Source organism: Leptonychotes weddellii, chromosome 7, assembly GCF_054177405.1.
Source record: "Leptonychotes weddellii isolate Sample4059 chromosome 7, ASM5417740v2, whole genome shotgun sequence".
NCBI classification, from domain to species: domain Eukaryota; kingdom Metazoa; phylum Chordata; class Mammalia; order Carnivora; family Phocidae; genus Leptonychotes; species Leptonychotes weddellii.
This window is the reverse complement of record NC_138375.1, coordinates 85,924,539-85,943,525: the sequence shown is the minus strand read 5'-3', so window position 1 is coordinate 85,943,525 and position 18,987 is coordinate 85,924,539. Positions and strand designations below refer to the sequence as shown.

The 18,987-nt window shown below is 37.3% G+C and overlaps 1 protein-coding gene across 5 annotated transcripts in view; it reads left to right on the top strand.

Annotated features, from left to right (window-relative positions):
- MSH3 (mutS homolog 3) overlaps positions 1 to 15,696 on the top strand; it is a 183,871-nt gene extending 168,175 nt beyond the window's left edge. For all 5 annotated transcript variants that reach the window (XM_081826656.1, XM_081826657.1, XM_081826655.1 and 2 more), the window contains 2 exons: positions 1,432 to 1,600; positions 4,466 to 15,696. In XM_081826656.1, coding sequence (XP_081682782.1) covers positions 1,432 to 1,600; positions 4,466 to 4,574 — 278 coding nt within the window. In that variant the 3' untranslated portion in view covers positions 4,575 to 15,696. The remainder of the gene's footprint in view (positions 1 to 1,431; positions 1,601 to 4,465) is intronic.
- The last annotated feature ends 3,291 nt before the right edge of the window (positions 15,697 to 18,987 follow it).

Genomic DNA, 18,987 nt, shown 5'->3' with positions numbered 1-18,987 from the left:
GGGGGCAGCTTAGATGGCCACTTTTACCTCACGGTTTCTCCCAAGGCTACAGTCAAGGTTAGGTAGGTCAGTTGTCATTTCACGGTTTCACTGGGGGAATTTACTTCCCAGACCTCTTACATGGGTGCTGGCAAGCTTTAGAATGTCTACTTCCAAGTTCACTCATGTGGCTGTTAGCCAGAGACATCAGTTTCTTTCCATGTGGGCTTCCTCATAAGACAGCCCACAATATGGCAACTGGCTTCCTTCAGAGCAAGTAAGCAAAATGAAAGTGCCCAGGGCAGAAGCCACAGTGTTTTGTAATCTAATCTCAGAAGTGACCACACATCATTTTTGCCATATTTTATTTGTTAGAAGCAAGTCACTGGGTCCTGCCCACACTCAGGGGCAGAGAATGACACAAGGGCATGAACACCAAGTAGGCAGGGATCTTTGGTGGCCATCTCAGAAGCTGCCTACCAACTCCCGTAGCAACCTGTCATGGTGCAGGCTGCCCAAGACAAGACATGACCTCAAATGAAGCAGTTCTCTTCTTAAGCTGAGGTGACTCCCAAAGAGGGGATACAGCTGAGGGTTGTGGATAGACAGCCTTCCTCACAGCTAAGGCAATAAACCCTTTAGTCCTAAATGGGAGCTAGGTTGAACTGAACAGCATCCACTTGAATATATATAACCCTTAGTTAACCCAGTATATTTAATAAACCGGAATTTCTCAATCTTCTTATTTAAACTGTGCAACATGTTATATTTCCTCAAGCATTTTTTTGCTGTTTTTTTGTTTTTAGCATTCTTAGAAACCTCTCTTATGGTGTGTTACTTTACAGAGTATATTACATACAAGACTGTTCAGTGAGTACATTCACTGAAATAACACTTTTTTAGTCTGTTTTTACAGGAAAAATTATATTGTACTGTGTATCAGAATCATTCCCTTTCTGATCATAGCAGTTCAGTTGAAATTTTTTAGCAAGCAGCAGAAAACAAATCTTTACCTTGCACCGAGTCATTGTTAAAAACTCTTGTAGCTGGGGGCGTGTGACTGGCTCAGTCAGTGGAGCGTGCGACTCTTGATCTCGGGGTTGTAAGTTTGAACTCCACGCTGGGTGTAGAGATTACTTAAAAACAAAATCTTAAAAAAACAAAAAGACCCTTTTAGGTGAGCTACAAAATCCTAAATGCAAGAGAATTTTCAAAACAGTATTTTCCCTTTTCCTAGGTAATGTACAATTGATAAATGGAACTAAGAGGTGATTAGGAACAATGTGTTTCTTTTTCAGACTGTAAATTTTAATTGCGTGAAGTTGTAAGAATTTATGTCTTATTTAATCTTCTACTTTGAACTTTCAGGCATGGTTTCCTTTATCTCCTCTTTTTTATTTATTTATTTATTTATTTATTTATTTATTTATTTATTTATTTTTTATTTTGTAGGTGAAGAACAAGTCCCTGATTTTGTCACTTTTCTTTATCAAATAACCAGAGGAATTGCAGCAAGGAGTTATGGACTAAATGTGGCTAAATTAGCAGATGTTCCTGGAGAAATTTTAAAGAAAGCAGCTAGCAAGTCAAAAGAGTTAGAAGGATTAGTAAATATCAAGAGGTCAGAATGATTGTGTTGCATTTTTTGGTTAATAATGAAACCTTCCAAGTTGTCCAAGGAAGAGGAGTGTCATGTAAATGAACGTCAGATTTACCTTTAAGCATTTCTTTAAATATTCTGAAACACATAATTAAAATGAAAACAGATCTTTGAAAAGCTCATGTGAATTCAGTCCGCCTTCTCTACTCAGATCTTTATCTGTTAAGTTGCTAAATTGGTTTTTCAGTCATTTTTCTAAAGAACTAAGTTAACTCCTTACTGTGTGCCAACACATTATTTGCTTAAAGCATTCAGTTATATAACAAATTACTAAAAGAAACCATGACATTTAAAACCTTTAGAGTACTTCCTTTATTCATATATGCATTCAGAAAATAAGAATTCTGTCAGGACATGAATGAAAATAATAGTATTATATAACTATGTAATTGTAGTCAGTATCCCCCTGTCACTTCTTTTGTGGATTGTTTGTGACAAATTTTTCATTCTAAACTACCTGCGGGGCACCTGGGTAGATCAGTTGGTTGGGTGTCTGACCCTTGATCTCAGCTCAGGTGTTGATCTCAGGGTCATGAATTCAAGCCCCATGTTGGGCTCCACACTGGGCGTGGAGTCTACTTTAAAAACAAAACAAACCATAAAGAACAGCTTTATTGGGGTACCTGTGTGGCACAGTAAGTTAAATGTCTGACTGTTGGTGTCGGCTCAGGTCATGATCTCAGGGTTGTGACCCCTGTTGGGTTCCACACTCGGTGAAGAGTCTACTTAAAGACTCTCTTCCTCTCCTTCTGCCCCTCCCCCCACTCTCTCTTGCTCTTTCTCTCAGAGATGAATAAATAAATCTTTATACGGCCTTCTCTCTGTCACTTAGAATGCTTACGTGAATGTATTCTATCTGTTACCCTTGATATCCAGCCAGTATGTAGTCAGTATATTAACTAATATTAATATATATTTGAGGTATACTTTGGAAGAAAGATATTCCTAGAAAAATACCATATTAAAAAATAATAAATTACAGCCTCTTTTCCCCCAAATACGAGATTATATGATAAAAGGACATAAGCTCCTTACCCATCTCTTGCCCCACTCCTGCACTACCTGGAAAGTCTGATATGCCTGGGGCAAGACATTACTGCGTTGGTTGATAACCATGTGACCATGAGGGAACAGATTGTTAGTCAAATAGGAAATCTTGGCTGGGGGCATTTGGGTGGCTCAATCGTTAAGCGTCTGCCATCGGCTCAGGAAAATCTTGGCTGGTCACCATACTACAAGAAAAATTTTTAGTCCTGGAAATCATTACCAAATTTAAATACTGAAATAGCAGTACCTAATATTAGTTAAACAATTACCAACTTGTATACTGAAGTACAGTTGTGTAACCCACTTCATTTCTTCCCTCTTGTGGTTCTGCCTTGCCACTATACTTTGCAGTGGTAAATGGTGGCTGACCAAGTCCAAAGTGCTGGAATACAATAAATGGCATGACATGTAGCTTCCTCTATTGGCATTCTCTTTTGGATCATTTCTACAATGTCAAATTAGAAAAGTAATTATTTATTATGAGAGTTCAAAGATAAGCCCTTAGTTCTCTGCAAAGTCCAAGGACAAACTCAAATCCTCTTTTGTTATCTTATTATTTTTCTTCTTCCCTAGAGAAACTAGAATAAAACTTTACTGCAAAGGGATATTATATATGTGAGATGGCGATAAAATATGGTAGTTTATAATTATTGCTGCTATATAGCTTATATAATAGCAAGAGCAATAAAATTCACAGGTTATAATATTTTAACTCTTCCAACTACTGTGTGACATTTTGAAATCTATAATCTTGACAAGACAGAGAATTGTCAAAAGAGGTTGCATTGGGGTAGAATCTGATCATTTATTAGGACACTGTATTCTTTATTTTTACCTTTTTACTGAAAGTGCTATCACATCAGTTCCATTGGCTAGATCAAAGAAACCAAAGGGAATCCAGTACATTTATGGGTTTGTGGTAACAGCTAGTATTCCTTGAATGCCTACTATGCACAGAAACAAGTCTATGCAGTCATTTGCAGCAAGCTAGATAGACAGGTGCCAGTTACTATTCTTACTGCTTTACATGTATTAACTCAGTCTGTATGACAGCCTTGTGAGATATAGGGACTGGCTTTCTGCCCATATCATAATTGGGGAAAATGAGGCCAAGCGAGGGTTGGAAATCAACCAGGAAGTCAGGGTCCCATAACTAGTCAGTGGTGGAACAGTAGCTGGAATTCACCCTGGCTCCAGACCCTAAACATTTAACTGGTTGGTCTTCGACGGAAAAAATATGTCTATGTTATGTTGGCATTCTGCTCTTTCATTAGCTAGCTTTACTATATTAAATCAGCTTTACTTTTCATCCTGTGAGCACACACAGCCTCTGGCCTGAGTTAGACGGGAACAAGCGGGGTTCTCCCCTCCCTGGAGGTAGTAGTGGCAATCTGCAACCTCAGTCCTTGATTATAACAGCGTCACCCAAAGGCTGACGCTCACACAACTTCCTAACCACAGAACCCTGCCTGGTATTCTAATGTCATAGACCTTTTTTTTTTTTTCTTAAGATTTATTTATTTGAGAAAGAGAGAGTACGCAAGCAGGAGGGGCAGAGGGAGAGAGAATCTCAAGCAGACTCTGCGCCTAGCATGGAGCCCAACATGGGACTCGATCTCACAACCCTGAGATCTTGACCCAAGTGGAAACCAAGAGTCAGATACTTAACCGACTGCACCACCCAGGCGCCCATCATAGACCTTTTATAGCTTTCAGCGAAATGTATTGTACCTCAACAATTTCATTTATAAAATAAATTGTGTTTTATTTTCTCTCCAGGAAAAGGCTAAAGTGTTTTGCAAAGTTATGGATGATAAATGACGCAAAAGACCTACAAAAATGGAAAGACGAGTTTGAAATGGAAGAAATTCCAGGCTTCTCTTCTTGATTAAAATGAAGACTACATTTTTGGACAAAACATGGAGAATTAAAAATACCATCTGTACCAAACATCTCTCCAGTAACAGCCTATCTTTGTGTGATGTGAGCATAAAATCAGAACTATGGTATATTCCCATTGGAAACAGGCCTTTTGTGTAGAAAGTCTGTTCCAGGTTCTTGTCATCCTGACTTATAAAAGTATAAACAGTTTTGAATATTAAGTCTTCTGTTATATAGTTAGAAAACTTCATGAATAGTAAGATTCACATAAAATCTGATCTCCTAAACGAAGCCTAACATAAACTAAAAGTTTATAGAGAATGATAGAAAAATTTGATTCATATTTTTGTTTCAGTCCAGATTAATTTGCAACTGGGTGAGATGTCTAGCAGAAATACACCTTTTCATTTGAACTAAAGTAATTTTATAATGTCACCAGTTTATTCACTATGAGCGTAAGAATTTTTGATGAGAAATAGAAAAAGATATCAAGCTTTTAGAAAGTAGAGCATGGAAGGAATAAGATCATATGAAATTTGAAAAGTTAAATACTCTCACATTTTAAGCAATTTAAAAATTATTGAATGAAATTATTTGTCATTCAGGTAATAAACATTTAATGAATACTTGCTATAAATAATGATTTTTTTTACTTGTTGAACTTTGGGTTTTTCAACTATCTGGCAGTTGCTACTTTTTAGGTTTAATTGTGGAACCAAGGTTGCTGCTCCTAGCAATACACAGAACTGAATTTTGGATCTTTCTGTTAATCAGTGTAGAAAATGTATGATCTCTGCCGTATCGAAGTATGTAGCTTTGTTGATAGTTAACAGCACTCCCTCCCTGTATGTTTAGGTTGACATGTGTTCATCTGTGTCCCTGAGGTTTTAACAGCACTTACAACCTGACTTCTCATAGCCGTGTGGTTTTGTTTGTAAATCTGTGATCTTGCACAAAGGCTCTCCATCCTATTTCACACCCATTTGTTATTCCTGCTTGTTAAATGTCTTCCCCACATTTGACGGACATATTTCTAACTCCTTCTTTAGTTTATTTCCTCCAGTGGTCCAAACAGTGACGCCTGGATACAGGAGTCAGTATAACCTCCCCAAGCTGAAGGGTGTTTGGTTGCCGGACTTTTGAATCACTTACACTGGAGCCCTTTGATTCCTAGCCTTTTTGCAGTTAAGAGTATGATACCACTTGATTGATTCCACAATCCCTTCAGAAGTACTAACACAGTGAAATCCTCAAGAATGTCTCAAAAGAGAGTTTGCTATTGGAATTTACTATCTAAATTTTAGAAAGAACAATACTTTTTAAATAGTGTTTTAATACTCAATATGATAGTAAATGTTTTATATTCTTTCTAACAAGTTTTGGAGGTAGTGCTGTAACCTTATGGCAGGCCAGTAGGAAAAGGAGATGAATCCAGGAATGTCATACCCTTGCCTGAGGGAGCTGCAAGGACCAGCCATCAGTGGTTATGTCCAAGGGGACATTTTGGGCCCTCTCTGGCTTGTGCAGGCCAGCGTCAACATTTAAGCAGGTATGGGCTCCAGGAGCAGTGTGTCCAGGTAGTGGCAATCCACATTGTCTGGCAAGTGACAATGTGGACTATTACAAGGTAATTCTTTAACATGAGGAAGGATATCAGCCAGCCAGCCAGTGTGCAAGAGGTCAGGCCTGGTTAGGAGGCCAGCACTGCTGAACTGCATTTCCAAGTGAGGCCCCTTCCTGGCCAGATAGCTGAGACATTGAAGGGGAAGTTGTGACAGAGTCCCAGTTAGGAAGATGGCACAAAGGCCATGAAGATTGGCAGGAAATACGCAATTGATTGGGTACATACTGCAGATAACCAAATCGAGGGGTACAATTCTAATGTCTTCCAGATACTAATTTCATTTCCTTTCGATATATACCCAGAAGTAGAATTGCTGGAGCACATGGTAGTTCTGTTTTTAATTTTTCGAGGAGCTTCCATATTGTTTTGCATAATGGCTGTACTAATTTATATTCCTAGCAGTAGTGCACAGGAGTTCCCGTTCTCTACATCCTGACCAATGCTCGTTGTCGCTTGTCTTTTTGATAATAACTATTCTAGCAGGTTTGAAGTGTTCTCTTATTGTGGTTTTGATTTGCATTTCCCTGGTGATTACAGTCAGCTTTAGAACATTATCATACTCTAAAAAAGAAACCTGTACTCATTAGCATTCCTCCATTCCTCCCCAAAATCCCTCGTCCTAGACAGCCATTATCTGTTTTCTGTCCCTATAGATTTTCCTCTTTTGGACATTTCATATGAATGGAATCATTACAATATATGGTCTTTTGTATCTGGGTTCTTTCATTTAGCATTTTGTTTTCAAGGCTCATTCATGTGGTAGCAGGTAATGGTACTTCATTCTTTTTTATTACTGCAAACTACTCTGCTTTATGTACTTCATTTTATTTATCAATTCATCAGCTGATGCACATTTGGGTTGCTCCCATTTTTTGGCTTTTATGAGTAATTCTGCTGTGAATATTTTATGTGGCAAGACACAGGGTTGTTTTTTTAAAGCTCCCCCAAATAATTCTAATGTGCAGTCACGTTTGTGAGCCACTATTCTCAATGATGACAAATGGCTAAACTTCTCAGTGGATTGACAACTATTTGCTCCATCTCTCCTCTGCTTTATCTGTCACTTAGAAAGTATGGCAAACTAGAGAACACCCCCCACCCCAATACTTATTTGTTGAAAGAGGAAAGAAAACCCAAACCCTTTCAGATTAGAAACTCAAGGAAAAGACTCTTCTTTTCATAATCAAGGTACCATTTCACTAGGGAGTCAAGATCCGTACAAAAGTATATTACATCTTAAAATTTAAAAAAAATTTTTTTTATTCTGATAATTTATTCAAGTTTGAGCCTGTTGTCATGGTTGGAGTGGTAATGGGGCTGGTGAAAATGCTCCCTGAATGAATTCCAGAGTAAAGGCTAGATTGAAGTCCAGTGTTGACCTTCACTAAGTTTCAAAATCAATATTAATTACTGCTGGGCTTTGTAATTATAAAAGTGCTATTTGATGCTCTCTACCAAGGATATGGGTAGAGAGAGAAAGAAACTTGAATTAATACCATATGTGGTTTCTAACTTTATAATTAAGGTCAATTCCTCTTTGGAGCGTTGTATAGTTAGTATATATGATTATTGTTAGGTTTGTTATGCCCTAAGAAGTATTACCATGACGGGGATATCCTTTCTGGTTTGGTTGGGATAGTCTTAGTCTATACTTGTTTTCTTGGCATCGTTATTAAAAGTCTCTTTCGGGACGCTTGGGTGGCTCAGTTGGTTAAGCGTCTGCTTTCAGCTCAGCTGGGAGCCTGCTTCTCTCTCTGCCTGATGCTCCCTCTGCTTGTGCGCTCTCTCTCTCTCTGACAAATAAATAAATAAAATCTTAAAAAAAAAAAAAAAAGAAAATACTTATTAAAAAAAAAAATCTCGGGGCACCTGGATGGCTCAGTCATTAAGCATCTGCCTTCGGCCCAGGTCATGATCCCAGGGTCCTGGGATCGAGCCCCGCATCGCGCTCCCTGCTCAGCGGGAAGCCTGCTTCTCCCTCCCCCACTCCCCCTGCTTGTGTTCCTGCTCTCACTGTCTCTCTCTGTCAAATAAATAAAATCTTTATTAAAAAAAATAAAATAAAATCAATTACCATATTCTGAATAATCTGAAGGATTCTCTTAAGAGAGAAAAGTAGCACATACTCTGCATTCATTATAAAGCTGATTTCTAGTACTGTGACTAATGGTTGGACACATACTTCATAAATTATGCCTTCTTACCAAATGAAGCCAAATATCTCCAAGGTGAACAAAACGTTTCACAACAGTGAGAAATAGAGGGGCGCCTGGGTGGCTCAGTCGTTAAGCATCTGCCTTTGGCTCAGGTCATGCTCCCAGGGTCCTGGGATCGAGCCCCGCATTGGGCTTCCTGCTCAGCGGAGAATTTGCTTCTCCCTCTCCCTCTCTCCCTGCTTGTGTTCCCTCTCTCATTGTCTCTCTTTCTCTGTCAAATAAATTAAAAAAATATAAAAATTAAAAAAAAGTCTTTCACTCATAAATGTCCCGTTTTAAATAATACATTATATGGTTACCCCAGTTATAGATCCTACTTCATGGGCAAACTTTACCTACTTGATGGATTTTAAATATCACCTTAAAAAATCCATTTTTTTCTTATGCATTGTATGAACTGATTCTTATAGCAAAGACCCACCGTTTTTTCTGTTTGTAATAAATGCTTTATATTGTGACATTTAGAAAATGACTCTCTGCTAATTGGCACGTTAGAGTTTTGTTCCGTAATCTATTTTAGAAAGAGAGGGGAGAGGGGCAGAGGGAAAGAGAGAGAGGGCAAGCAGACTCCCTGTTCGTAGCCCGAGGCAGGGCTCCATCCCATGACCCTGAGATCAGGAGTTGGACACTTAACCCATTGAGCCACCCAGGCACCCCGCTAGTCTACTTTTGAGACCACATTCCTGAAGATTACTTGTCATCTGCCTTGTTTCAATGAAATCATGGTGAAGAACGTGCACCTATATGACTTGGTAAGACACACAGCAGGACTGTCTTCTTGCAGAAATAATTATTGAGCTTGGAAGGAAGAATCTTCTCTCAGGTTGTTTTGCCCTTTGCTCAAATCCTCCCTTCATTGCCTTTGAGTATATCTTCCTTTTTTGGGGGTGGGGGACATTCAGAACAGTTTATTTCTACGTCAGAAATAATGCATGCCATTTTACCTCCTTTTTATAAACCCTACTTCCCTGAATCTCCCTCACTGGATTGGGTGTGTCCTCCCCTTTATCAGAATCACCTAAGGAGTTTTTGAAATGCATTATTTCTAGGCACCCCTCTCACTGTACTGAATCTGAATCTTTAAGGTTGGGATATGGAAATGTCAGTCAGTCAGTGTTAATTTCTGTCCTCATCTCTTCTCCATTTTCTCTCCCCTTTTCCTTTCTCACCTCTCCCACCATGTTAGTAATCTTGTCTCCAAAGCCATTTGCTAAAAATCATATTCCTTAAATCTTAACCCCTTTACAAGATTCTGTCTGATTCGGTAGGTCTGGCTTGGGGCCCTGGGAACTTTATTTGTAAAGTAGACTTTATTTTTTCGAACAGTTTTAGGCTCATAGCAAAATTGAGCAGAAAGTACAGAGATCCTCTCTACTGTCTGCCTCACCCCCAAGCACTGCCTCCTGCATTGTCAACATCCCTCGCCAGAGTGGTGTATTTGTTATAATTGATGACCCTACATTGGCACTTCATTTTCACTTACAGCAGATAGTGTGCACATTAGGGTTCATTCTTGGTGTTGTACACTCTGTGGGTTTGGACAAATGCATAATGACATGTATCTACCATTGAAGTATCATACAGAACAGTTTCACTGCCCCAAAAGTCCTCTGTGGTCCTCCTATTTAACCCTTCCTCTTCTCTAACCACACACAACCACTGATCTTTTTACTCTCTCTATAGTTTTGCCTTTCACAGAATGTTACACAATTGAGATCATACAGCCTTTACAGATTGGCTTCTCTCACTTAGTAATATGTATTTAAGTTTCTTCCATGTTTTTCACAGCTTGACAGCTCATTTCTTTTTAGCACCAAATAATATTCCATTATCTGAGTTTGCCACAGTTTATCCATTCACCTGCTGAAGGACATCCTAATTGTTTCCAAATTTTGGCAGTTATGAATAAAGCTACCATAAATATCCGCATGTAGTTTTTGTGTGGGCATAGTTTTCAGTTCATTTGGGTAAATACCCAAGTGCAATTGCTGGATCATATGGTAAGAGTATATTTAGTTTAGACTGCCAAACTGTTTTCCAAAGAGGTTGTGCCATTTTGCACTTCTCCCAGCACTGAATGAGAGTTCCTTTTACTCCTCATCCTTGCCAGCATTTGGTTTTGTCAGTATTTTGGATTTGGGCCATTCTAATAGGCATTTAGTAGAATCTCTTTGTTTAACTTGCAATTTTCCTGCTGACAGGATGCTGCACGTCTTTTCAAATGCTGATTGGCCATGTGTATATCTTTGGTGGGTGTCTGTTCAGGCCCTCTGCTCATTTTTTAATTGGATTGTTCATTTTCTTGTTGCGTTTTAAGAGTTCTTTACATATTTTGGATAACAGCCCTTTTATCAGATGTGTCTTTTGCAAATATTCTCTCCCAGTCTGTGGCTTGTCTTCTCATTCTCTGGGTGTCTTGCAGAGCAGAAGTTTTTAATTTTAATGAAGTCTAGCTTATCAACTATTTCTCTCATGGATGGTGCCTTTGGTGTTACATCGAAAAAGTCATTGGCATACCAAGATCATCTAGATTTTCTCCTATCATCTGGGAGATTTATTGCTTTGCATTTTACATTTAGGTTTATGATCATGAGTTAATTTTTATGAAGGGTGTAAGGTTTATGTCTAGATTCATTTTTTTAAATAGATTTTATTTTTAGAGCAGTTTTTGTTTCACAGCAAAATTAAGCAGAAAGTACAGAGAGAAAACTTTATTTTAAAGAATAAAGAATTGAGTTTCAAGAAGCTCAAATGGCCTCAAATTCTTCTTCATTAGAAGATGCCACTTTTGCAAATAACATTGGGCCTTTAACTTCTCTTTGGGTTTCTTTTAAACAGAGTATCAGGCAAAAGCAAACATTTAAAGTTACATTTTTGTGTTATGAGATTTAAAGGAGTGTCTATAAAGAGCATGCATGATTCCTTAAACTGTTCATAAGCTTTCTGCTATAATGGTATTCTAATAATAGTCTAACTGTCATTCAAATACTGATACTATTTCGTGATATTCTAAATAATCGAACCGATATATAGAATAATCAGGAAAGGAGTCAATGAGAGTGTTCCCAAGCACCATCTCTGTTTCATGACCTCGAACACTACAGTTTTCCAGCAATCAGTGGCTTTGCTATCCGTACACAAGCTAGATTCTAGAATGTCCTTTCATTATAAGTACAAAAACATGATGGCCTTAGTCAGAAATTAACCCAAGAATTGACTCACACTTCGGAAGCAAGAGGTAAACAGATCTCTGTGTAAATTAATGCTGCTCAGCAGTGGTGTAACTTATACTTGCAGTATTAATGCTCCCAGAACAGTCACTCCTATGTTAAGTAGAAACCTTGGAGTAAGGTCTGAATTAAAAAGGTTTTGAGTTAGTGTTCTCTTACATTGAAAAAAATGCAATTCCTTATTTATAGGGAGGAGCAAGTTGAAAATATTAACTTTCCTACAGAGCTAGGTACCAGAGATTGCAAGGCCTCTGGGTTAAATATAAAAATACATTTATTAGTAGCAGGTGAGTATAGGTGGCCAAATTCAAGGCACCTAAATATAGTCGGGTAATTAGGTTACTAGCCCCAAAACAGAAGAAATAAAATGTTACATAAATGCCCAACCACAGTTAAGATCTTTTGAAATTAAAATGATCCCTTCAGAATAGCAATTTATCATAAACTTAATGATCTGTGCATAAACAAATAATTGCAAACTTAGTTAATAGTGGTAGACTCTAAAGTTGCAAGAACAGAAAGACACATAAGGAAACACTGAAAGTAAGGAGAACTGAAAGAGCAGCTTAACTTGAGCTAATAGAAGATGATAAGTTGGAATAATTTTCAAAACACAGCATATACAGTTCTGTTTCTTTTATTTGTCACTTCATTAGCAATGGGCTTCCGTTTCTCCCTACTTGGTGGCTGTTCCATCATTTCATTGAATCAGCTTTTCTCTGTCTTTGTTTCTGCTGCTTCTCCCTTACTTTCTGCTCTGTTTTCTCTCTTTTCTCTGGCCTCTGATTTCCCATCACTTATACTTACTGCCTTTTCTCCAGAGGTGTCCATTTTTGTCCCTTACTCCCAGTTTCTTACTTTGTTCTTCAGCCATCCTAAGAAGGCAGACCTGATTGGCTCAGTTTGTCGTGATTAGTCCTGTTGGGTAGTTTTGGCTTGGGCCACCTCATGGGCAGCTGACTAGCCTGAAAAGTAGCAACCCTTAGATCAAGCAACCATTCTATTCAGTCAGTTCTGTCCAGAATGGCAGCTTCACTTTACTCAGATGGAGCTACAAGCTTGGCAGCAACTTTTAGCACCAATACAGGTGATTGATCTGGCTTCATGAAAGTGCTGGGTGTCTGCACAATATATAAATACACTCGGCCTCCTAGAAATACAGAACTTTACTGGTTCATCCTAGCTGGAGCAGTATACCCACATACCCATCGGAATTAGTGAAATACCTGAATTACAGAATGTTTTGCACAATCTATAGATTCAGTAACATCTTACATTTGAGAGCGAGGGGTGCCTGGGTGGCTCAGTCGGTTAAGCATCTGCCTTCGGCTCAGGTCGTGATCCCAGGGTGCTGGGATTGAGCCCCGTGTCGGGCTCCCTGCTCAGTGGGGAGTCTGCTTCACCCTCTCCCTCTGCCTGCACTCTGCCTACTTGTGCTCTGTATCTCTCTGTCAAAAAATAAAAAAACCTTTTAAAAATGAAAGGGAAATTAAAAGATAACAATTTTTGATTGGTATAGAGAAATAGGGGAAGTACTTTTTCTTTTACCATACTATAAACTGGATGAAATCTTAGGGTTTCCATGAATTGTTAAAGTCTTTAAATGATGAATGCAGAGTTAGTGTTAAAATGTATATAAAGTGATATGAAAAAAACTTTTTACAGTTTCTGGGCTAATGGAATAAAACTAGATAGTGCTGGGAATAAATGTACTACTAAGGACAGATCCTTATACTCTTATTTAAGATTAAATCTTTTGAGTAGTTACAGAAAGAAATCCTGATGGGACACAAATAGCAGAGTCTTTTCTTCTTAGTGAATAACAAGTCTCTCAAATCCCACAACTGGGAAAATGTTATAATGGTCCAGTACTTTTTGGTTTTTACTTGAGTTCTAAATTACCTTGTTTAAATGTAGATGTGGGAGTTGATCTGGAAGACTTGGCATATACAGTTTATTTGTTGGCTCCATTACACAGATTGAGCAGGTTATCCTTGAACTTTTGACTAAATATCTAGATGAAAGAGAATATATTCCTGTCACAGGGATGGCAGCCCTTGCTGTTGTTCATATTCCCTCAGAGTGGAGGGAGGTGAGACGACCTCATCAGCTCTGGACTATCACACTTCATGAAGCAAGAATCCCTGCACATGGCTGTGTGAATTGATGGTTAAAATGTCCACTGAATGTGTCTATCCCTTCTTTCTCTGTTTCCCCTTGTCCTCTTCTAGTGAATAATTCATAACCTCCTGAATGATGGTCTTTGCTCCTGCCAGTAGTCATTACCCTTACACCCAAGCTGTCGTTCTCTGCCTTTTCTTATTGTCTCAGATCTGGGGTGGTTACTTTCCTAAAATGCCTTTCCCCTTGGCTTCTCAGTGAGTGAACTTGCTGAGCAACTTAACAGCGTTTGGGTAGAAAGGGGTTCTTGGAATTCAGCCACTGAGTCTTGGTTGCCTTGGTGTGCGTGTGTATCACTGAGTATTGTTTTTACCCCAAGAAATACCCAAATAGGAACCAGAAGGACCATTTTTCATGACATCTAGTATTCATCATAGTAGGAGGAAAGAAAAATTGTTCACTGAACTCAAGATTTCTACCTGAAATGATGGTATGCAGAAATAGCACTAAGCAGCCTTTCCTTTGGCTCCAAAGACAATCCTCTAATTATGACTTGCCTGATCATTAATTAAAATATGAATGATGGGGCTCCTGGGTGGCTCAGTCGGTTAAGCTTCTGCCTTTGGCTCAGGTCATGATCCCAGGGTCCTGGGATTGAGCCCCGCATCAGGCTCCTCGCTCAGTGGGAGTCTGCTTCTCTTGCTCCCTGCCGTTCCTCCTGCTTGTTCTCTCTCTCGCTCTCTGTCAAATAAATAAAATCTTTATAAATAAATAAATAAATTAGATAAATAAATAAAATATGAATGAGACTGAATGTGATGTGCAGACAACTAAGGTTCCATGGATCAGTGCGAAGAACACTGGACAGAGTTAGACCATTTCTGGTGCTGGCCCTGCCATTTAGTATCTTTTGAAAAGTCATATAAAATATAAAAATCTCAACAACTCACAAGAAAAGCTAACTTCAAGATGGCTCAGATGTTAGACTTAGCAGACAATGACTTTAAAGCAGCTAGGATAGCCAAACTCCAAGAAGTAAGAGACAGCACTCTTGAAATGAATGTAAAGGTAGAAATTCTCTGTAGAGAAATAGAAGCTATAAGAAAGAACCATGGGGGCAGTGGGGAATGTGGGGAGTTGTGTAATGGGTATAGAGTTTCAGTTTTGCAAGATAAAAAGAGTTCTGGAGATTGGTTGCACAACAATATGAATGTATTTAACATTACTGAACAGTACACTTAAAAATGGTTAAGATGGTAAATTTAATGTGTATTTTACCACAACTTTTTAAAAAAAGGAATAAATTGTTATGCACTTAGCTGGGAATATATACATAATATATTTCTAAGTAAAAATAAAACATGTTTCAGAGTGGAGGAGGACCAAATGGGTATGTACAAACTGAGAACTACACCTATCTTGCTGAGCACTGAATAATATATAGAATTGCTGAATCACTATATTGTACACCTGAAACTAATATAACACTGAATGTTAACTACACTGGAATTATATATATATAACATACATGTGTGGAGTCCCAGAAAGAGAGGAGAAAGAGGTTGGTACAGCTAAATATTGAAAGAAATAAAGGATGACCTGGCAAAAAAACATGATTCTAAAGATTCAAGAAGTTCCATAAATCCCAAACAAGGTAAACAAAATAAAAAACTGCCCAGATGCATCATAGCCAAACTGCTTAAAATTAAAGAAAAACTGAAAAAGTCAGAAAAGTGGCACATTATGTATAAGAGGCAAAATGATCAAAATATTGTGGATTTCTCATCATAAATCATGGAAGATAGAAAGCAGTGGAAGAACTTTTTTTTTAGAACATTTTTTAAATGCTGAAAAAAAAAGAAATGTGAACCCAGATTTCTATGTTTTGTAAAAATATTATTCAATAATGAAGGCAAAATAAAGACTTTTTCAGATGAAGGGAAATGAAGAGCATTTGTTACCAATACACCTGCTGTAAAAGAAATGCTAAAGGAAGTTCTTCAAGTCTAAGGGAAATAATACCAGAGGGAAACTTGAAACCTCAGGAATAAAGAGCAACAGAAGTAGCAAATCTGTGGGTAAATATAACACTGTTCTACATCTCTTGAGTTCTTTAAAATATGTATAATGATTGCAAGAAAACAATATGACATTGGTAGGCTTCTTAGTGTACATAGGTGTAATACATATGATTACAACATAAAGTGTGTAATGTAAAGGGGCCTATATGACTGAAAGTTTCATACATTTTATTTGGAATAGTAAAATATAAGTAGATTATAAGACTTAAGTATATTTTAATCCTTAGAGCAATCATTATAAATATTATGCAAAGTACAGAGTTTAAAAAGCCAAGAGATAAGTTAAAATAGAAAACTAAAAGATACTCCGTAATTGTGAAGAAACCAGAAAAGGAAGAACTGAGAAATGAAGAAAAAGGAGAAACTAAAGAAATAATAGAATTATAGGTCCAATCATGTCAACAGTTACATTAGATGGAAATGTTCTGGAAACACCAATTAAAAGACATTTTATCCTTTTGGTTAAAAATAAAGACCCAATTATATGCTATCTACAAGAAGTCCACTTTAAATAATATAAGTAGCTAAAAGGTAGAAAGATGGAAAAAGACACACCATGCAAAAGAATTCTGGAGTGGCCATATTAATCAGACAAAATAGACTTCAGAACAAAGAAAATTAACAAGTATAAAGAAGTAAATATGTAATTTAATAACAAATTTGTCAATTGACTAAGAAGACATAACAATCCTGAATTTATGCAGCCTAACAACAGAGCTTCAAAATACATTAAAAAAAAGTGATAGAACTGAAAGGAAAAAAAAATAGATAAATTCACAATTACAGATGGAAACTTCAACATTCCTTTCAGTAATCAATAAAACAAGTATACTGAAAATCAGTAAAAATGTAGAAGGTCTGAATGATACAGCATCAGCCAACTTGATCTAACTGACTTCTATAGAACATTCCACCTCAAAACAGCAGAATATACATTCTGTTCGAGCGTATGGACCACGATAGACATACCCTTGGTCATGAAACCTTAACAAATTTAAAAGAATTGAAAGAATTTGAAATATGTTCTCATTAAAATGGAATCATACTAGAAATCAGTAACAAAGATACCTGGAATTCCCCCAAATATATGGGTATTAAATAACACACTTCTAAATCCATGGACCAAAAAGAAAGTCCCAAGGGAAATGAGAAAATATTTTGAAGTGACTAAACTGCTGAAGCAGTAACTTTAGGGAAATTTATAGCATTAAAGGCTTATATTAGAAACGAAATAAATCAATAAGCTTCCATTTTAAGAAACTAGAAAAAAAGTGAACAATACTCAGAGAAAGCAAAAGGAAAGAAACTTTAGAGAGAGCTAATGAAACCGAAAGCTAGTTCTATGAAAAGATCAACAAAACTGATAAACTTCTAGCCAGACTGATCAAAGAAAAAAAACACAAAATATCAGTATCAGAAAGATATAATAGCAGTATAGACTATACAAACAATAAAAGGGTAAATAATTTGGAAATACTATGAACAAGTCTATGCACATTAAGTTTGACAATTTAGATTAAATGGACCACTTTCTTGAAAGACATAAATTACTGAAACTCACATAAACAGATAATCTGAATAACCTATATCCCTTAAAGGAATTAAACTTGTAGTTAAAAACCTTCCAACAAAAAAAGTTCCAGGCCCAGATTTAAGGCAGACATAATATCAATTCTACACAATCCCCACCAGAAAATGGAAGAGGAAGAGACACTTCCCAACTCAATTTGAGAGCCAGCCCCACCCCAGTACCAAAACCAGAGAAAGACATTTCAGAGACAAGACTAAGATCTTGAACATAGACAAAAAGATCCTGAACAAAATATTAGCGAATTGAATAAGAGTAAAATGCATCAAAACCAAGTGGGGTTTATCCCAGGAATGCATGGCTGGTACCACTTTTGAAAATCAGTGTAATCTGCCATCTTAACAGACTATAAAAACATGATCATAACAATAGATGCAGAAAATGCATTTGACAAAATTCAGCATCCATTATTTACCAAAACAAAAAAACTCTCAACAAACTCGGAATATAATAATTTCCTTAAATTGATAAAGGATAGCTATAAAAAACTGATAACATCATTTTTAATGGTGAAGGACCAAAATGCTTTTTCCTAATTTGGGGAAGAAGACAAGAATGTCTGCTCTCAGCATTTCTATTTAACATAAGTCCTGACCAGCATAATAAGGCAAGAAATAGAAATAAGAGACATACAGATTGCAAAGGAGAAAACAAAACTTTCTCTATTCACAATCAATATGATTATGTAGAAAATACAAAGGAATCTACAAAAAAAAGCTGCTAGAACTAATTACTGTGGTTACCATGGAGGATACACAGTTAACATAAAAATCAATTACATTGTTATATATTAACAGTGAGCAATTGGGGGCGCCTGGGTGGCTCAGTTGGTTAAACGTCTGCCTTTGGCTCAGGTCATGATCCCGGGGTGCTGGGGTTGAGCCCCACACAGGGCTCTCTGCTCAGAGGGAGGCCTGCTCCTCCCTCTGCCTGCCATTCCCCCTGCTTGTGTGCACTCTCTCTCTCTCTGTGTCAAATAAATAAATAAAAATCTTAAAAAAAAAAACTGAGCAATTGAAAGAAAATAAAATTAAGTACTGTTTTTGTAGTCCTTCAAAATGAAATACTTGGGTTTAAATTTAACAAAATCTCTGAAGAATTTTTATGTTCAAAACTGGAAACACTGATTAAGGAAATGAAAGAAAACCTAACTAAATGGATATATTCATGGATCAGAAGACTCAATATAATTAAGATGTCAATTTTTCCAAACTGATTTAGTTTTAGTGAATTCTAACCCAAGTCCCAGCAAGATTGTTTTAAAATTTATTTGAAAAGGCAAAATAACTTTGAAAAAGAAAAATCAAGTTGAAAAGCTCATTTTATTAGATTTTAAAACTTACTCTAAAGATACAGTAATCGGGCGCCTGGGTGGCTCAGTTGGTTAAGCGACAGCCTTCAGCTCAGGTCATGATCCCACGGTCCTGGGATCGAGTCCCGCATCGGGCTCCCTGCTCTGCGGGGAGCCTGCTTCTCCCTCTCCCACTCCCCCTGCTTGTGTTCCCTCTCTCGCTGTGTCTCTCTCTGTCAAATAAATAAAATCTCTAAAAAAAAAAAAAA